Source organism: Camponotus vicinus, unplaced genomic scaffold (genome assembly GCF_025532165.1).
Source record: "Camponotus vicinus isolate PSW18456_S1 unplaced genomic scaffold, iyCamVici1.0 SCAF_2, whole genome shotgun sequence".
Lineage (NCBI taxonomy): Eukaryota > Metazoa > Arthropoda > Insecta > Hymenoptera > Formicidae > Camponotus > Camponotus vicinus.
The window spans coordinates 1,273,722-1,293,881 of NW_028141956.1; the positions used below are offsets into that span (position 1 = coordinate 1,273,722).

The following is a 20,160-nucleotide window of genomic DNA, read 5'->3' on the forward strand; positions in this document are numbered from 1 at the left end:
CAACGTACGGGGACAAGCGGGATCCGTGTCATCCTTCAGGATCGCCTGGAATTTATGGGGCTCGGCGCATCGATATACATTTATAGAGCACCGTCGATACATTTAATCGAATATTCGAACGACAGCGGACCTAGAGAGTTCGACGACCTTATGGACCCACCCCGTTATCTCTTCTTCGTCGCATAGAACGTGCTAGCGACACTGATCGGTTTCGGGTACAAAGTATTATTCGACGTGTTATTAATCTGAAAGAGAGAGGGGAGAAATAATGTCTAGAAAATGCGACTTTAGAATTGTGAAGATTCATCAACGTGCACTAAATCGCAAAGAACAAGTTAATTCCGTAGCGATTTAAGACATGCTGTCAAAGGAACTAGAAACGATCAAATTTTGCGAAAGCTAAGCACAATCTTACATTTAACCATGTTTGATTTTCACCACAAGATGGAAATCAGGGAATTCTCATAGAATTTGTTAAGACTCAAAAAATATTTGTAAAATATGTCTCTCTTTGATAATTTTATTCTTATATTGCTGTTAATAATTCGATGATTGACAAAGTTAATGATCCATATTTATATAGTGATGTGACGTATCTAAATGTGACTTTTATGTCTTAGCATTTAAATAGCGACATTATTCTGTCATATTAAATTCAAATTAAATTTACGATTAATAAATCGATATTAAATGCTAGAGAAAGTGCCTTAAATATTTGCCCTATTTTATTCAACAGATGAATAATTTATTTAAAATATATTTATGAGAATTGCAAATTATATGTATTTAAAATGTCATAAATATATGTTTTCATATGTTCAATGTCTTAGCAAGGTACTGAATATGCAATGTACTACACAAAATAACAATATATGTATGTATTTTTAATATTCCACGGAATCAGACTTTTAATAAGATAGCGAGGTACATGTGATTTCTAACGAAATTATGAGAGGGAGAAACTAATTGGATGCGATAGGAAACGATGAAGGAAAATAAAATATTTCCGTCGACGTTGTGTGAATGGAACTCGATATGAAAGGAGGTTCTCGATGATGAAAGGATATCCATCTCTTCGCAACAACGTCTTTCATCTTTCCATGCTCCTCTCTTAGCGTCTTTTTCCGAGATACTACCTCACAACGTGGTCAGAGCCGAAGCTGATTGGCCAGAACTCCGTGAAAGGAGACTCGATCGAAAAGGACGAGACTTTCTTTCCCCAGAACCTTGTCTCGGTCTGAGATTCGTATTTTCCTATTTTTTCCTGCGGAGCACCCAGACCGCACCGCAAGTCGATAAGTCAAAACGGCCGACATTTTAATTATGACACACCCGGAAATTGCAAGGTACACGGAAACCAATGTAACACTAGCGATCCTCGTTAATTCTTTTGCCTCTATCTACGATATCCTCTCGTTCTTCTTCCCTCTAACTCTGTCTATTGTCTTATATACAGAGAAAACACTTGTACAATATGATACAAATCTAAAGCTTATCTCATAGTATAAGTAAATTTTCAACAAATGAGAGAAAATCAGTTCTCATATATTTTTTTTCATACATAAAATAGATAATTATTTACTTAAAAAGCTGTCAGGGAGGAGAAAGAAAAATTTTAGATTTTAAATATTTTCCTGTTTCTTTGACTTTTTTTCAACAATTGCAGCTGTATTAAACGCTTAAAAGATTCGGGATTTTTATACCCGCCGCTAAATGTCTCCAGCTATCTATTTATCTCTTCAGGCCAGCTTTTTTCGCGAAATGAAATGGGATCCGACCGTTCTATTTTTATCAGACTGTGAGATTTGAATTATGATCGTCGCGATATTGGCCACGGATTAATGTTCGATTTCCGCGTCGGGTGCGGTCGTTAATGGACGTGCGAGTGACTCGGAGATATTGGAAAAGTGTGATCGGTGATTCTTTGAGGAAAGTTTTCGGTGATAAATATTCGCGCTTACTTACATAAAGGATTAGAGATGGAAGTCAAAACGTTTTATATTATAAATGCTTTTTTTCACTATCTACATGCTTACGTTTATTTCACTCAAACCTTGTAAAAAAAACTCTGAAAATTCCCTGATCCTTCAAGTATTTTTGATCAAAATTTCAAGTAAAATTAGATAATTTTTAAATGTAACTTTTTAAAATTATTTTAAATGTAACTTTTTAAATTTACTTATTATCTGTGCTTTTTAATATTTTTTATTCACGAGAAAAAATGAAGAATCACTTTAATTTAAAATATTAGGTTTGAAAAATATTAAAGAAACACTAATTGATTTTTGTAAGATAAGCATTTGTCACTTGCATTACATATTAATTTTTTTTACAAATAATTATAATGAAAATTATGTACCTATTGCATATTCAATATTCCGCTATTGAACATATAAACATATCATATAATATTTATAATATATTTTAAACACATAAAATAATTTTAACAAAAAATATTCATATAAAAGATCTCTAAATAAAAATTGTTCTGTTTTGAAATTTATTCTTGTAGAATCGCTAATCAACAGATTGCTTATTATTTGCAATAAAAACAAAGATCAAAGAATTTTTTTTAAAAATTCTCCAAAGTCTAATAAAATTCCATAAGAATTTTTCTGATTTTTCAAAGCAAAAAAGAAACCCTCGAGAATTTCATATTTTCTGGATTCTTCCAGAAAGTAGACACTCTGTCACTATCGGAAACATTGTAAGAGAAAGAGAATAAAAGAGAGAGAAAAAGCGAGCAAAGTATCGAGTATTTTATAGAAAAATGACACAAGCGCCTACAACAAAGTTTACAACGCTTCTTTTCTCACGCAATCATTCGTTTCGTGCGCGGTAAAAAGTTGATAATATCGTCTTCTGCTGCTAGTCTCGATAACACAATCGAATCGTAATTACGGTAGCGTGTCTTCGTCCGGCTCAGACTTAAAAGTTACGCCAACTCTCGTGAGCAATCGTCGGAGGATCGTTTAAGCCTAAGTGGTCTAATTTTCAGCCACCAAATGGCCGTCCTCGGATTCCTTAGTACCTCGTTAACCGCCAGTGTGGACGAGGAAGTGTGTCTGCGGTGTCTTTATTGGTTTTAGATATCTATTGAGATCGCGCGCACGGTGTAGATGCTTCACGAATGAACCATGACGTATATGTATGCATCTGTACCGATCATTTGATACTTGTCTATCCGATTCGTCTTTTATCTCACATTTTTTTTTGACGGAACTATGCGAAATTATTTCTAATGTTTAAAATTTTTCAATCTCGTAAGAGAGATGAATTCGATACGGTTTTCGAAAATAATTACAAAATAAATACAAATAAAAAAATTACAAATAAAATAATTACCGGATGATAAACAACGTGTTAATAAAATCAATGAGTAATCTATTCATTTACGCAGCATATATTATAGATGCTCTTTCTACCCTGTCAGATACTACGTCACTGGGAGCGAATGCAATATCATTTTTCTAGAAAAAAAAATGTTATCCAACGTCCATATGTCTTCGGGATAATGTAAAGAGAGGCGAGAGTCGGTAAGAATAATGCGGGCGTTTTCAGAAGTCGTCGACGGCGAAATGGATTTTCGCGAGTTATCCACGGGATATGGGTTATGGGTCGAGCGAGTGAGAGAGAGGATGAACGAGAGGCGATGGGATAGGACCTCAGTCGGGATGAAGTCTACGAAACGACGGATGAAAAAGTGCTCGCGATTCGTATAAAGTGATTTTAAGTGAGAGTCAGCTCGCCCGATCCAAAGTTTGCCTCGCTCTGAGATATGACGGCAAATATTAAAATCCGCTGGCCGGTCGTCGGGAGAGATTTTCCCTTAAATTTGCCCTTTGCGCGAGTTTAAAAGCGAGGGATATCATCCCACGCGAGAAAATCTCGTGTGAGAATCTAGACGAGAAGAAAAATAGGATCTTTATCGCGCTAATGTTTGGCCAAGAGACTCTCTAAATAGAGATTTAGAGAGTCTCTTGATTTATCCTTAATTAAATATATAAATTTTAAATGATGCAGCCAATAGCTGTTCCAATAAACTCAGCGATTATAAGTGATCACTTGTGCAAAGTTGATAGCACTGTCGGCGTTATCCTAAATTTATTGCAGTAACATGAGATTATTCTAGTGTTCAGTCTGACGCGAATCGATCGTGTCGTAAAATCAAACCGATTTCAATAACATATCCCTCGCTATTTTACGTATAATTTATCGCGAGATAATAATTTACCAGCAAAGAAAACGCTCGATAAAATCGATCATCGTCACGTGCAATAAAGATCCCGACACGGTTGTGTCTTCGGCGACGACAGGTCGGATGTCTCGTAGAGACTCGCTGAAATATTCGTCTCTCAGCGGTGGATACGGCGAGGAAAATTTCGTGTACTTATCGAGTTATGTACTCGCTTCACGTTCGTCGGATGTATCGAGCCAATTTGGGCGTCTGCAGTCAGATCAACTGCAGCTGGAAACGAGGGTGAGAGGAGATAGAGCTGAGGGAGAAAGGGATGGTTACGAGAGGGTGGGCGGATAGCGAGGAGATCCGCAGGGCCGAGCCGGAAGGCAAAGGGGGAGCCGATTTCTACGCCAATATTTGCGAAACATTATGCCACGGCGAAGCGACACATACTCGCGGAATGAGCACTCCTCCTCGTCGTCGTCGTCGGAGGAGGAGGAGGAAAAGGAGGAGAAGCCTCGTTCTTGGCGGGACATCCTTCGCCGAATTCCGTCATCGGTGCGATTCGCGAATTTCGCGCCGACGTCGAATAGAGTTCGTTTGCAGTAATTTGCATCTGAATCGAATCGACGCGCGTGCACATACAATTAGATCGATCGACTGCGATAGGAGCGTTCGAATCTGCTCTTTCGGAGCAGAACGTCGTTGGAGAAAGAAAGATGCGCAAAAGTTTTGAAATACCTCAAATCTCAGAGCTTTAAGCGCATGCTATACATTTCGTCCAACTTTTGATACCGCGAGATATATACTCCCTTAATGAAAAGAGAAATCTATAAAATTAAAAGTTTACTCGAGGAAATAATTTAAAAATTATGCCATTTCTTTTAATTAAAAGAGAAAATAATGTGTGTATTTTATAATATATATATAAAGTAAATATGTATAGAATTTATGTTCCCTTTTCATCTAGAAAATTCCGATTTGATTTTAATACTACAAGAATTTTGGATTTTGTTATTAAATCGTCATGAAACGCATTGCTGAATATTTCGAATTTTCTGTTTACCACAGTTACATTGTTTTTCAGTAAAATGCATAAAGCACACAATATTCGCGCTGCGTTACGTCGTTATTAAATAATTAAGCGGATTAAACGGCTGTCCTTTTATTTATTTAATAAACTCCGCAAACACGCGTAACGCGAAAACGACTGGATTATACAAACTGTACAATCGTCGACGAGAGAGAACGAAATTTTCTCTCTTTGAGCAACTCCGCCCCATTTCTCCCAGGGCTCTCGATAGTTCGAATCAGCCGCAAACGATGACGTAATTCAACGATAGCGACGATATTACTCGAGGTGTTCGGATACCTCCGGCAACTAACGCGATTACGGGAGCCGTTTTTGGTTAGCCGCGTGAGATCGTAGCGCGCCGGGAGAGGAAGCGCCAGGAATGCCCGCGCCATCCCTTCGCCAAGCCTCCCTCTCACCCCCGCACCCCCTTCGTGTTCGTATACATCCGCACACATCCGCGTGCTCGAGGCGCGGAGAGATGTGCGGGCGAAACTTCTTCAGCAAGTGCTCCGCGCGTCCCTGGCATCTACTTGGAATAATTCGCGTAGTTAGCGCGCGGTGCAGTTTATCACGCCGCGGGTGACAACGTTCGCTCGTGTGCTCGCAAGAGAGAGAAAGAGAGAGAGAGAGAGAGCCCTGTTGTCGCTATACACATAGTTCAGTAAGCCGAAACCAAGACCGCGGAGGACGCGTCCTCGGTAAGCGCCGGATGGGAAGATCCATGTCGCCGCGAGAGATAGTCGGTTTTACATGACCGCGGCTACGGCCGCTATTTATTACGTTAACGCGATTTTAATCCCCCGCGGGATTCAATTCACTTTCGTTCTCAATATCGCCCGGATTTTGATTAGTTCAATTTTGCGAGATGGAATGCATCGAGGCTCTTCTTCTACTTCCTCGAGGATCCTCTGGAACCTCAATTTTTAACTAACATTTATTTCAAGCAGTCAAATCACCCTCTTTTGGAGCGACTTAATCTATAGTTTCCTCGAAAGCACCTCGTTTAAATTAAGTGGGAGCCTGTTTGTTTTACTGTCTGAAGTACAGAGCTCAATTCTTATATAAATTAAACTTATCGAAATCGTATCTAGGATCCATAAACGAAGAAACGAGAAAATGAAGGTTAAAAATAGGAGAAAAATTCCGATTCGGGATATGCTTCATGATAAATAAATGTTATTATTGATAAACGAAACAGTAATATTAATATCAACATTATGAATATATAAACGAAAAGAGATTCAATTTTTGCAATAATGCGGTAATATCGCGGAATATGTCGAAATTTACTTTGCATCTTGTACATATAAGCATTAATTTGAGTGATACTGCCAACTTTACAATTTTTTAAATATTATTAATTTATATATAATCACATACGCTAAGAGATTAAATAATAGTGTGAAGCTAGTCATTTCGCATACAATTGAAGGAAATCTGATATGGAATGATTATTTGGAGAAATATCATGAATATATTATACCTGATATTTCTGTTTGATGGATTATTTCCCCGTAATTTCATCTGATTGATTACGTATTATGTACCAATTTACAATGAGCGAATAATTTTACAATTAACAGATTCTATTGCCAAGTTTTTGAAATTCCACATATTCATGGGAAATCATCGCGTTATTAAAAATTAATTATCCTTTTCATGTATTTGCATTTTTTTTCTCGTGTCCGAGAGAAACAGTATCTTCTATCACGGCGGTAAAATACTCTTTTGGGAATGTAACATTCGCGCGCGCGCAAGATGCTTTAATAAAAGACCATCAATCACTTTCCATTACGTGTTAGTAGCGTGTATGCCGGGTATGTTTTGTCGCGACGCCAAAGTCGTTTTAATGAAAGATCGTCGGTCTTCCAGATTTTATTCGGGTCGCTCGCGCGCGCCTGGTTCATTTTGCCGTATTAAATTCTCGACAAAATAGCAAAGCGCGACGTTTTTTATTTTTCCAGCTCACTCGTAACGAAAAATAGCTTGTTCATTTTGCCGGGAAATATTTTTATTTGCGGAAACCCGAATCGGAATCGCAGATTCACGAATCTTACGTCGCCTCGTTCAAAATCGCGCGGTTTTAAAATCTGACATTATCCTCTCTGCGGGAATTGTTGCGTGGAACTGTTGTGCCTCACGATCTCGTCGATTCGGGAATCACGAATCGGGGAAATTGTCTCTTCCAATTTTGTCGGGAAGGGCTTGACGAGGAAACGGCTTCGGAGGCTTGCCTACGTCCGCAAAGGCCTCTCGGAGAATCGTGGTACGCGCGAGGCTTGGCAACTTGGAATTTATGTCCCCCATAAATTCATGCGACTTCGCGGACCGTTTTTCCGATCTCGGATCCCGTTTGCCAATCCCCTCTCCCCTCGCCGTCCTTTTACCCTCTTTTTATCCCTTCCTCCCCTTCCGTGCTCTCTTTCCTTACCGGCGCATTCCAGCATTCCGCGGGTTCTTTCCCCATCCATGAATCCCTCCTGGCTTGCGGTCAGTTTGCTACTTATTATCAAGTGATATATCGCGGTCGATTTGTTATCATGGGGAGTAGTACTTTGCCGGAGATCTTATAATTCCTGTGCCCTTGTTGCGGCGATAAGAACAGAAATCGTAATGTTACCTTGATATTTTATGTTCTCATAAATATGAGACGTCAATTAATATCTCATTTGATAAAACGATGTATAAAATATTCAGCCAATTAGCGTTCTAAGAATTATTAAAGAATTATTGTCGATATTAAAAAATCACCAATTTACGCGTTCATATAAATTGTAGATCAATCAGACTCGCGTTGCTGCTTTTGAACTCACAATTTTCATAGTGTTACGTAAGACGGAACAATCGAATTAACCGAAAACCAATTAGATGCTCGTTCAAAGAAACAGGCAAAAGTTCAAAGTACCGACTGGATATCGACCATGTACCAGCTCGCTAGACGAGAGTTAGAGACCGTATCGAATAGTCGGTAGAATTCGCGATTCAATTTGCGCGAGAAGAATACGGGAACGAAACGTGTGAGGACGAGAGGGGATAGTTAATTAGCCTCGTCACAAAAGAGCTCGATTATGCGATGCTACACGACCACGAATAGTGCACAAGCTACTTTTTTTTTTCACTGCTCTCTCTCTCTGTCTCTCTCTCTGTCTCGCATGTAGCATGTACTTATACCCCATTAGTCGACGCATAGTAGAATATAGCTCGTATACCTGCCCCAGCTGGAAAAGGGTTGCCGACCTCGATATACAAACCCCTCATTGTTCATCGCGCGCGTACGTGTGCGCGCGTATGTGTATTCGTGTGTATGTGTATGCACAAGTGCATGCAGTCGTGCGCGCTCGCCTAAAAGGGTGGAACAAATTTCTGCTCAGGGAAGGTAGAATCCCTTTTTGGTTGAAGAGGCGAGAAAGTTGAATTTTTCGCCGATCTTCGCCCGCATCAAAGTGTCTCGCTGTTATTATTCCTAAGGACGCGCGCCCCTTTTGTCTCCTACGAATCGGATTATCAATCGTGCGAATCGTTTCCTTTTGCTCAACAAGAGCGAGAGTCACCTTGTTATCGCGTTTAATTCTTTACTCTCTCCGTACAAGAGTGCTCGTGCGCTGCGAACCGTGAAACTTTTCTCGTGCAGCGGTTCGTTACAATTTTGAGTTTTCGAGCGATTTTACAAGTGTCTCTTCCTTGTATAAGCATTCCATTCTTTCCACGACACAAATTGCGATTCGGAATGCGCGTTTTGTAACTTTGACAGATGTCTCGCACAAAAGATTTACATTTGCGTGGCACTCTTTCGCTTCACGATAGATATCATGCGATGTAAAGAGCGTATCGATTATTCTCTCAATGTGGTGTATTTATCTAAAATAAGCGGGAAATCGATGTCACATTGCGTTGACGCGATCGATGGAAAACGCTATCAAGACGTATTATTTAACGGATACGAGAGGAAAAGCATTTTATACAGCCGAGGGATTAAATCTTCGAGAAAGTACTCAAACTCAAATCCAGATTTCTTCGGCGAGCGACTCCCCGTCCATCCGATAATCCGTCGAGCTTCCGTCCATCTCGAATTATTCCAGAGGAGAGAACCGTCGCGTAAACTCCGCGCCAATGACAAAGACGCTTTATATTATTTCGAGCTTAATTTCGACTCGCATTATTCCGCTCGAGTGTCTCCCGATATTATTTCAACTGCGAAGGCAAAAGCATCGATCTGGCCGGCTCCCCGTCCCTTTTCCTTCGCGAGGGACGCAGACGAAAGATTTTCCTTCGGCTTTAATGCGAGGCTAGAGAGACGGAATACATAGAGAGGAAACGCAGAGTTGCGAGAAGGAAAGAGGGACGAGGAGCGAATGAGAGGGAAAAGGTTAGGTTAATTAAGGGAAGACTTAACGACGAGGGTTGTCCATTCGTACTCTTCTGCTCTTCTCTCCCCCTCCCTCCCCTCCTTCCTCTCGTCCCTCGCACCCCATTCACCGAGGGAGTTTGCCTTGAGCTAACGCGGAAAGTTCTGGCGTGGATTTCTGAAATTCTAATTCTCGTTCCTCTAATCTGCGCTATCCTTCTTTTCACCGACGCCGTCGTACGAGCTCGCTAACTTCAAGAATGTTGCCGCCTCTTTTTACAGAGAAAGAGAGAGAGAGGGGAGGAATCGAGGATAATTACGTGTAAGAGCAATCGATGATTCGAATGAAAAATAAAATTTGAAAAAAAGAAGAGGAGAAAGAGGAAGACGCTCTGAAATTTTTCTTTTGAAATTCACCATCGAGAGAAAGAGAGAGGGAGAGAGAGAGAGAGAGATGCGTTTTATTATTATAAATGTTCTCGCGCGGCTTCTTCGTGCTTAAGGCATCAGTATTTTGGAAGTGAAATCGCGTTTCGCGAAATGCTCTAGAGCAACGACACACATTTCAAAGGATGTTCGCCAAACTGTATTATGCTTCGCGCCAGCGCGTAATATACTTACGCGATTACGGCGGATAATAATATTGTGCCCGTATATACTGCAGGTACACACATAGGCACCCACACGCATATATATACGCACACATGGAACGCGTTGTAACACGATAGTGTAACAATACCGGCGCATTAGCGTAATCTATAAGACGGCGCTTCACGCGCGCTAGTTGTATGTGTTAATACATCGCCATTGTGTGTGCAACAACTTACGGGGGTAGTATATCACATAGGTACGTACATAATCACCTTTTCGTTCCTTATGTATTGTAACGAGAAGCCTCGCGGTCGATTGTAATATACTTCGCATAATTACCGCTAAATTAATATTCCGATTTACGTGCTTGAGTTTTAAATAAAGGTGCTGGCTGCAATTTTGCCAGAGATTTCAACGCGTACGTTTAATCGTTTGCCTGTTAATTTTTTAAATTGAATAGTACATTGTGGTCTTTTAATCAACATCTTGTAATATACACGATGCGATGCCATGTTGTCAGATAAACAGCCGCAAGATATGATATGGTCGCGGTAAATGACACGGTAGAATTTCGTATAATATACGTAAATCCTAGAGAGAATCTTAACGCTCGTGTCTCTCGGAGAGATTTAAGCGGATGAATAAAGTACGCCGTGGAAAATAACAAAAGGCCACACGTCGAGATTTGCCCAACTGCGGCGGGCGCATTCATGCAAAGTTAAACGTCGAAGAGCTTAGATACGTATTTCATCCGATGTCCCGGCACCGCAATATGCAAGCGAGGAAAAGAGATAAAGCGAAAGAGAGACGCGCTCGGACATTGCATCGTTTTAGCGTAGATAGGTAGGACGTTACCGGTTACCGCGGAAAAGCCCAGGAAAGTCGGATGTAGAGGGATAGCGAGTGTGCATCTCTATGTGTGTGAAAGAGAGAGAGGGGAAAAGAGAGAGAGAGACAGATGCAATCTAGGAACTCTCGGGAACCAATCTTCTCTGATGAAAATACCTTGTCCTCTGTGAGGTTTGATACCGCACCCGCGGGGGCCAATTTCGTTCGTTACTTTTTGGAATACCGCGAGTTCGTTTGAATTGGACGGGAGTCCTTCCAAGGCAGATTCCAGAGGAGCATTTGGAGCATACGTGTCGAGGGCAAACACGTGTCGGCAAAAAGCAAAATCAAGGTGATCGGAAAATGGATTGCCCTTCAGGAAATCGCGCATACGAGATATATCTTGTACAAATACAGAACTCTCGTTTTCGTAAAAGATCTTCTTTAATCCACTTAATCGATTTGCATTAGCGGAATTTTAACATAAAAAAATTTCATTATACATAGATATAATTTAAAAATTTAAAATTTAAAGATTAAAAAGGATCACGATCTCCCTCTAGATATTTTTGTCGAGAAAGAATGAATTTACACAATTTGCGGAAAGGTATCCATCAATAAAACTATCCGTTTATTCTGGGATATTCTGTATTTGTTCGTCTTATATGGATATTCGATTATATGGAGTGTTTTGAGTGGAACATTTCAGAAACACTACGGTGCATCCGGCTATTACTAGAAAGGGTTAGATCGCCCGAGGGATCAGCCGAGAAATTCCAAGCTGGTCGGCGGTTCTTCTCGAAATCTGCACTGCGACATTTACACTCTCACCACCTTTCTCTGTCCTTTCTCTTTCTTTCTCTCTCCCTTTTTCCTCTTCGTGTCTCGTTCCTTCTCCAACGCCTTTTCTCCCTATTCCGCTCTTCAACCTCCAGACGACAGCGAGAGCGGCGAGGAGAGACGCGGCGGGATCGACGCCAAAGACGGATTCCGGTATCGAAAGGATCGGGAGCAGGATTTTCCAAGTTATATTCCCGCCGCGAGCTATCCCAAGATTCGAACGTACTCCGTTACCGACCGCTTTGAACGGGTTTCCGTGAAAGTTACACCTTCTCGCGTGTACTTTCTCATCAACTTGCACGGCTCTGGTACTTTGTATCCGTTCGCACACATTTCTCGATAAAGAAAGCGCATCCCGGATATTACTCTAATCCGCGGAAAGCATACGCGCAGGTGGAAGTAAAATCATCGACATATTTTTTTTATAAACGTCGTCTAACGCTCACGAGGAGCTTGTCCTTCTTATCCCTTCGGAAGTCAGAATGTCGTATTTATGTTCGCCGTCCGATCGAGTCTCGCGATCCGTTCGTAACGAAGCGCTCGAAAAAGTATATCGTGCGGTAGCCACATGTCATAAAACCGGCACCACGCGCGCGGAATAGCATGCGGCAACGCTTTCGCGATTGGCTCATGCATTTTTCAACGGTCGTAGCATTTGTTTGATCAGACGTGCAGCCCCTTCGGGCCGCACTTTTCGTCGAGTTTTGCGAGTATGTGTCTGCGAACGGTTCAACGTGTGGGTGTTTAAATAGGTAGATGGATAGTAACCGGCCCTCGGTCGCAAGTTCGAGACTCCGGAACGAGAGATCGATCGGATAACATGCCGCTCTCCCCTTCTCTTTGCCATCCGCGAAATAGCGACCCTTTAGTGCTCGCGTTCGATCTCATCGTCGCGAATCGTTTCTTCGCGACGCAGAGCTTGATCGATTTCTCGAGCGAAACCCGCCATTTCTCTCTTTGCCTTCCGGCTTTTGCCTTCCGGCTCTCGCCTTCCCATTCAACGTTCGCGAGAGAGTGTAACGCTCGTCTTAAAATTCCTCTTTAAAGCGGTAAATTAGTCTGCCGCGATCTTTTTTCGGTTAAGGAGAAGAGCGATAATCTACTTTTCACAAAAGCAAATGTTATCGCTCTGCCATTCGTTGTATTATTTATTATGAGGGATATTATTTCACGAATTATCGAATATCTTTAAACTTTCTACAAATTCCGTTTCTAAAACCTTTTATATATGTACGATTTCACATTTTAACTCCATTATTATTTTCATACATGTATTTTAAAAAATGTACATATGTTAAAAACAAAGATATTGACATATTGTATGTTTTTATAAACTTCCTTTTTATATTGCGCAAACATTAATTTAAAAATATAAAACACATGAATGATGAAAACATAATATACGACATAATATTTAAAAATAAAAACAAAACGACCACAATTTAAAACTGAAAATATAAATTAAACAGAAAGTTATTGGCCAAATAAAATTCTGAACAAATTAAACCTTGCAAAACAATTGTACGTTTAATTTATTCTTTGTAAAAATTTTTCTTGTGAAACTGATTTTATTTAGAAGGGTCTATAAAAAAGACTGCTAAATAAAAAAAGGGTAAAATAAAAAAATATGGGAACAAAAATATGGCAACCAAACTATATTTATAAATACGTCCAGTCATAACGAACATCCGAGAATAACGAGAGAAATCGAGCATCATGATGATAGATAAAATTTTTTTTTCAAGTCGATAGTACTCACCGATCACAGTCAAATTGTATCGAAAACTGCGTGTCTGGCCCTTCCGGAAATCCACTCTGCATCGATATGTCGCCGCGTCGTGCCGTTTTATATTGTCGATCACCAAAACCGCCGGGCTCGGAAAAGTGGTTCGGAATAAGGCCCGTGGACCAAAAACGCCGGGGTCCGATGAATGCTGCGCCTTCGTCACTGGTTTATCTCGCGCGTCGATCCTGCAACGAGAGGGAAGAGTTGTTAAAAACTTTTTAAAATCCTACACATAGTCATGTGTGACACGCTAGACACACTAGAACCAACCACAGTATTTTTCTTTTACCAAATTTTTAAATTAAAATTATTCTTCGATATATTATTATGTCCAATATTATTTATTTATATTATTTATTTTCATATTTCATAAATATTACAATATCATATAATATTATTTTATATATAATATTGTGTATTTATATTTATATTTATACGTATTTATATGTTAAAATTTATACACATTGTTTTTTTTTATATTACATAACGATTCTTTAATTTTCAAGTAAACGTTGTCCATTGTTCAAATTCTTTTGTATTTCGAAATTTTTGTCATTCGTGTGCAAGAAAATTATCAGAAATTTCGAAAATTCACGGCACGATCTATGTATTCCGATATGTACATAGAAAACGATCGCAATTTCCAACAGCGAAATTCTAGCTATACGTAAAGAGGTTTCATCAAGCGCGACGCGAACAATAGTATCGCGCGCTAAAGGAGAAAAGGAAGGGGGTTGAAAATGGCGTTGAAAAAAATCTGCGTTACGATTCATTGATCGCCGCAGCGAATCGTGGTAGTATTGACTATTACCCGCTTATGAGTTCGATATAATTATTTCAAATCGATGGAATAATTATCGTGCACGCAGGGAATGGAACGCGTGCAGGTAGCCGGCGATAACGCAATTAAATCGCAGCCGCGCGTTATCCGATATTTTGAACAGACACCGCTCATTTCCGTTTCATCGATATCGCATAGATACCGCGCATAGTTGAAGAAAAATAACAAAAAAAAAGAAAAGAAAGAAAAAGAAGCAACAGCCGATCGAATCGAACCGCGGCGCTGGCTGATTACAATAGATAATTGGAAAATATAATCAAGCCGCTATGATCGGTGTAATCTACGGCATTTACGTTATATTACGGTTTAACGTTCGCGTGAAATACGCGCGCACGCGTTTCGCGAAATTGAGCGAGCTCCCTGATACGCGTTGCAGACGGTTGAATAAAATTCCAATAACCATATCTACCAGCGATATTTCTTAAATTTGAGATATAAACAATGAGATTTTTTTGCAAAGCCGTGCAATAACGATACAATAACAGTGTATGAAATAAATTTGCGAAATGACAGAAATCAAAGAAAGCGACTACAAATGAAATAAAATTGAGAGAATAAAGAGAAATATTCCGTAGTTGATTTTTGCCGTTTCGTGTTTCGCGATAATTCCGAAATGAGATTTTATACGAGAGAGCACGTTCAGCGATTCCTGTTTGACATTAACTGCAATTATATGTTCGCGTAATATAGTAACTATATATTAATGGAAACGTAAAATATTTCCCTGTAACGGCGCGATATCGGGTTTCGTTTGACATAAATGCAATGTCAAAAGCTCCCGTTGGCGAAATTACTGTATTTTATTAACGAAAGTGGCGATATATGCTTTACGCGAAATCCGCGATTAGCGCGGAAGAGAAGAATTATTATTATTGTCAATCTGTATTCAGCCGAGAGCGAGAAAAGGTACCGTTACTCGTATCATCATGGAACCGCCATGAATAACATCATATGACTTTGTAATTATTGTATTTCCTCTCGACAAAAATCAGATTCGATGTAACTGCAAGGCACATAACGAGAATTCTATCTACACGTCTTTTGATATTTATAGAATAAGTTGCGCAATGCAAATTGAACAATGAAAATGTGCATGCGACCTCTAAATCATACAGCTTCCAAATCTGTGAGAATTGTGTAAAGAGTTTTGTTCGTTTGAATAAAAATTTCTTTTTTTGCTTCGATTGTGAGGTTTACGTAAGAATCTCTCCTCATTCCTCTTTCTTAACGATTTATGCGATAACAGAATGCAGTGAATGCGGCCGAAAAGCGGCGAGAATGGGACAGGAGACTCGGAGACGAAGGGGCGAGAACGTACGGCCGAGGTGCAATAAGGAAATGCGTATTTCTTTCTCTCTCCCTTATATGCTCCGGCGGAGGACCTTCCCCTTCGCAGACAGCACTCTCGATTCACGTCAGCGTGGCGTCGGGGTAATACGGAATCGATGTCTGTTTTATGAAACGTTTTATCTTGCCGCGCAGCCAGCTTTCCAATATTTCGTTCGACTCTCGTCCGCCTCGTTCGCGATCTTTGCCCCCGAACTATCGTTTCCTATATTCTCACCGTTATTCCTTTTCGCTTCATCACGTCGACCATTCTTTCCCTACGTTTCGCTTCGATTACATCTTCTCGAGAATGATATATATATTTTTTTAAGCTTGTGTGTGTGTGTGTGTGGGAATGTGTGTGGTTCCGAATCAAGATCGACGTTTTTTCGGAGTGCGAGACCCTACGCTGAACTTTTTTGAAAGAATAACGCGAATAAATATCGATTTCCAGATGTATTATACATGTTTTCGATGTATATCAATAAAAGAGAAAATTATATCTTTTATAGAATTGCTACAGCATTTCAAAAATACAGTTCAATGGAAAAATAATTTGTATTTCAAACATCAGTAAAAGAGTGATCTAGTTTTTTTTTAAGCTGAATATACAATTTCGACTTCCAATTTGCAACCATCACGTTACAAAAATTTTGAGAAATTTTTTATTAAACTTGAAAATATAAAGCTATTTAAATATTAATATTTTATGATTGAAATATTAATATTTTATGAAACATTGGAAAAAGTTTCGATTACTAAAGATCTATCAAATAGTTTTTGATTATGTTTATTAAAACTTAAGAATTTTTTAGGTCTAATTAAATAGAATTTTGATATCTCAAAATTGACAAATTTAAAATATATGCAAAGCTTAAATTTCTGCAAAACTTCCGGACACACATTTTTTAAAATTTTGTTATTAATCTCGTTATATTAATTATTTTAAATTTATCAATATTGACAGCAGATTTATGCTTATTTACAAAATTTTTAAATTTAAATAGCAATAATTGTAAATTATATTTAGTAGATTAAATAAAATATGAAACAATAATAAAATCAAATATAAATTAATATTAAATAATAAAGAATAATAAAATAATATACATAAAAAATCCATTTTTACAACTTTAATTATAAACTTCTCAAAGTCATTATATGATGCAATTTGGAATCCATTGTATTAGCCTAAAAAAACTGTGAGAAATGATGGTTCTTTTTTCTTGTATGTTTCTTTTTTTATTAAACAGCACGATATCAGCTGGAAAGATTAAAAACCACGGTCTTAAAAGACGATAAGATAAAGAATAGTCTTGTGGCAAATATCCAATGTGTAGATAGATGGTATGTATCGAGAATTCACGAGCGAACGATATATCCTTCTAGTCGCTAATAGATTTCGTTCACGACATAGAATATTGAACGAGAAAAAGAGAGAAAGAAGGAGGAGGGAGAGAGATAAAAGAGGAGGCCCGTGTTTAAGGATCTATTCCATCTTTTTACCGACACGCATAACTGGAAACGTGCGGCATTATTTCATATATTTAGGTTGGATAATTTCAGAGTACAGTCGAATTCGTATTTTCAATATACCGCCCTAATCCACGGTTTCGTGCACGAGTCGCTCCTTCCCTCGTGCTTTCCCTCCGCGCGCGTTTCCCTCGCTGACGTTATACGCCCTCATAAAAAATGATAAATGTCCGAGCAAAGGGTAAATAGCAACGGAATAAATGTAACCGTCCGTTAGCGGCTACTTTGCATAGCGTGCAAGAAAATTACACGTTTCTAAATATTTATTGGCGCATTAATTTCGTCACGCGTGTCGTTAACCCTCGCGCGATGCGATGGGAGGGAGGAGGGAAAAGCAGGGGTTTGGCAATAATTCTGGTCGCGTCGTTGTTTACCGTGGCGAGCCGGGATAAAGTCGCCGGGCAACCCCTTTTACCGTTTTCTAGATTACATGAATTTCAAGAGCGACTCTCTCTCTGAGTGCTTTTTAATATTTCGCTCCGCTTTTATCCGCGCTCTCCTTGTGTGCGTTTGTATACGTGCGTGCGTACGCGAGCCTACCTGACCCTCTCTCCTACCCCTCCTCTTCCCGTCTTCCTTTGCACGCATTCTTCCCTCTCATCCTTCCCACCCCCCTTCCCACCGCCCGACCTAGAGACAAAGAGTAAATAGCGAGAGAATAAATGCATGACACCCAGTTTACGGTACGCGTACAATGAAATTCTTTTTCTTTCTTAATTCGCGCAGTTCTGTGTTAATTTCTTTCGCGGAAGCCGTACTTCTTCCCCGGTATTTTACGATATCAACCGGTTAAATTATCTAAACCTTTGTAGCGCTTTTATGACCGCCTTCATCAAGTCAACGAGGCTGTTACGTTAACATAGAAATAAGCAGATATTTTTTTCATGAGAGAAACCTTTTCATGCCTTTACGCTATAACGCGCAAATATTACGTTATTCTAATGAATCTTCTAAAAGTATATAAGTCTATTTTTAAATGTAAATTCGTCAAACAGAATTTTTTACCTCCAAATACCTACGATCGCTGACGTCGCTCCAACTTTCGAGGGCAAAAAAATCAATCGATCGCGCTAAACAATAATTTGGCCCGCGCGCGTCTGTTCTTTAAAGGTTAGTAAAAAAGTAAAAATTATCAATCGATTCTTATAACGCGATGTTTTCGTTCTAATCTTTCTCTCGTAAAAAATAACGAAATAAATACGTAATAATCGAATAAGTAATAATCCGAGTCGCGAACCGCAAAACATGAGTGCAATAAACGTAACTGCCGCTTTTTAGCGATATCGAGGACCGAAAATATGGCGTCTTTTCTCGTCTCTTACTTTGCAATTATTATTACGTCACGCAAGCGTGAAAATCACTCTTAAAGCGAAACAGTGAAAATGTCGCTAATCAAAGTGACAGTAGACGACAGTCGCGCTTGTTAAGGTTAAGTATGTACAGTTGATGCAGGTTAAAACGGAGATCGAGAATTTTCGCACTTACCTGTGCTATCTGAAGTATCTCACGTCACGCGCAGAATGTGAAACTATGCACAAAGTTTCCTCTTTGGCGAATTTCTCTCGTTCCTCGAGTATAGAACACAAGCGTATCGTTGTAATCTTTTTCAAGGTTGACGATGATTGACAGACGCGAGACGCAGCAACACGAGCGCGTGACGTAATCGGACTGTCTCCCTCTCTCCTTCGCTTTCTCGAAAGTCGACGGGGAGGGGGAAGCGCCTTCCCACGGTCCAAGAAAGAATGTTTAATTACAAACTTCGCACTATTGTCGTGTCATAACATATTCAGTCGTATGTGTGTCGCGTCTCGCGTCATATTTTCAGCAGTGAATTATAATCGTACGTTATCGAGAGATTTGAATCTTCGTCGAGATTCTCGTCAAGTTTCATTTTGCACTTTAATCATTCATTTTGATCAGTGACATTTTCACATTTTGATTCGGTCTGAGAGAATAATTTTCTATATTCATGCTCGTGTGGCGTAATAGTAATTGCGAAGAAGAGGCGAGAAAATGATTTAAAGAGATAGATCGATAAAGCAGATCTTAAGATGACGCGGGATCATCTCTAAAAACATCGACGACGTGTTGTCGCCACAAACGATAAGAATAAAAGTGAAAATGTTAAATATTGAGTGTTTATTAAATTTTAACTAGTTTACTGAACTAACCGGTGGATCGAAATTCATTTTCGTGAAAATGCGGGGAAAAAAGGAGCAACTGAAACATGACGTGTACATGATCGGCAAATTGAGAGATGTCACGATCGTAAAATCAAACGAACAAAGAGAGATTAATATTGATTTCGCGACAAAGATACAAGAATCGACAAAGATTCAAGTCTCTCGATAACAAGTGATTACAATCGTCGAGAAATTAACGAAATAAAACAGAGCAGACAATGTGAATGTGTCCGCAACGCGTAAAAAATAAAGTTAGTGATCAAAATAATTTTTTTCGCGCAAGTGAAACGTGTGTGTGTGTGCGTGTTTCTTCTATCTCCATCGTCACGCTCGGAAAAATGAAGGAGAGGGGGATCTCCGTCGTTCGTGCGTCACCTGTCAATCGTCGACCTTGAAAGAGGTTACAACAATACAGTTCTATTCTACGTAAAGAAAGAGAAAAATTGGGACAACTACATTATTTACATTCTGCCCATGACGTGAATACTCCAGATAACACAAGTAAGTGTAAATTTGCCATTAACGATGAATGGATATACGACTGTATATTCTTTTACACTTTCCTCTAATTTTTAATAATTTTACTAAGAGAAAGAGAGAGATTAGGATTAAAGAGAATTCTAAAATATCTT

At 39.3% G+C, this 20,160-nt stretch overlaps 1 protein-coding gene across 3 annotated transcripts in view; it reads right to left on the minus strand.

Annotated features, from left to right (window-relative positions):
- LOC145967459 (kin of IRRE-like protein 1) overlaps nucleotides 1-20,160 on the minus strand; it is a 372,081-nt gene that overhangs the window by 77,166 nt on the left and 274,755 nt on the right. For all 3 annotated transcript variants that reach the window (XM_083092372.1, XM_083092371.1, XM_083092373.1), the window contains one exon: nucleotides 13,619-13,830. In XM_083092372.1, the coding sequence (XP_082948498.1) occupies nucleotides 13,619-13,830 (212 nt within the window). The remainder of the gene's footprint in view (nucleotides 1-13,618; nucleotides 13,831-20,160) is intronic.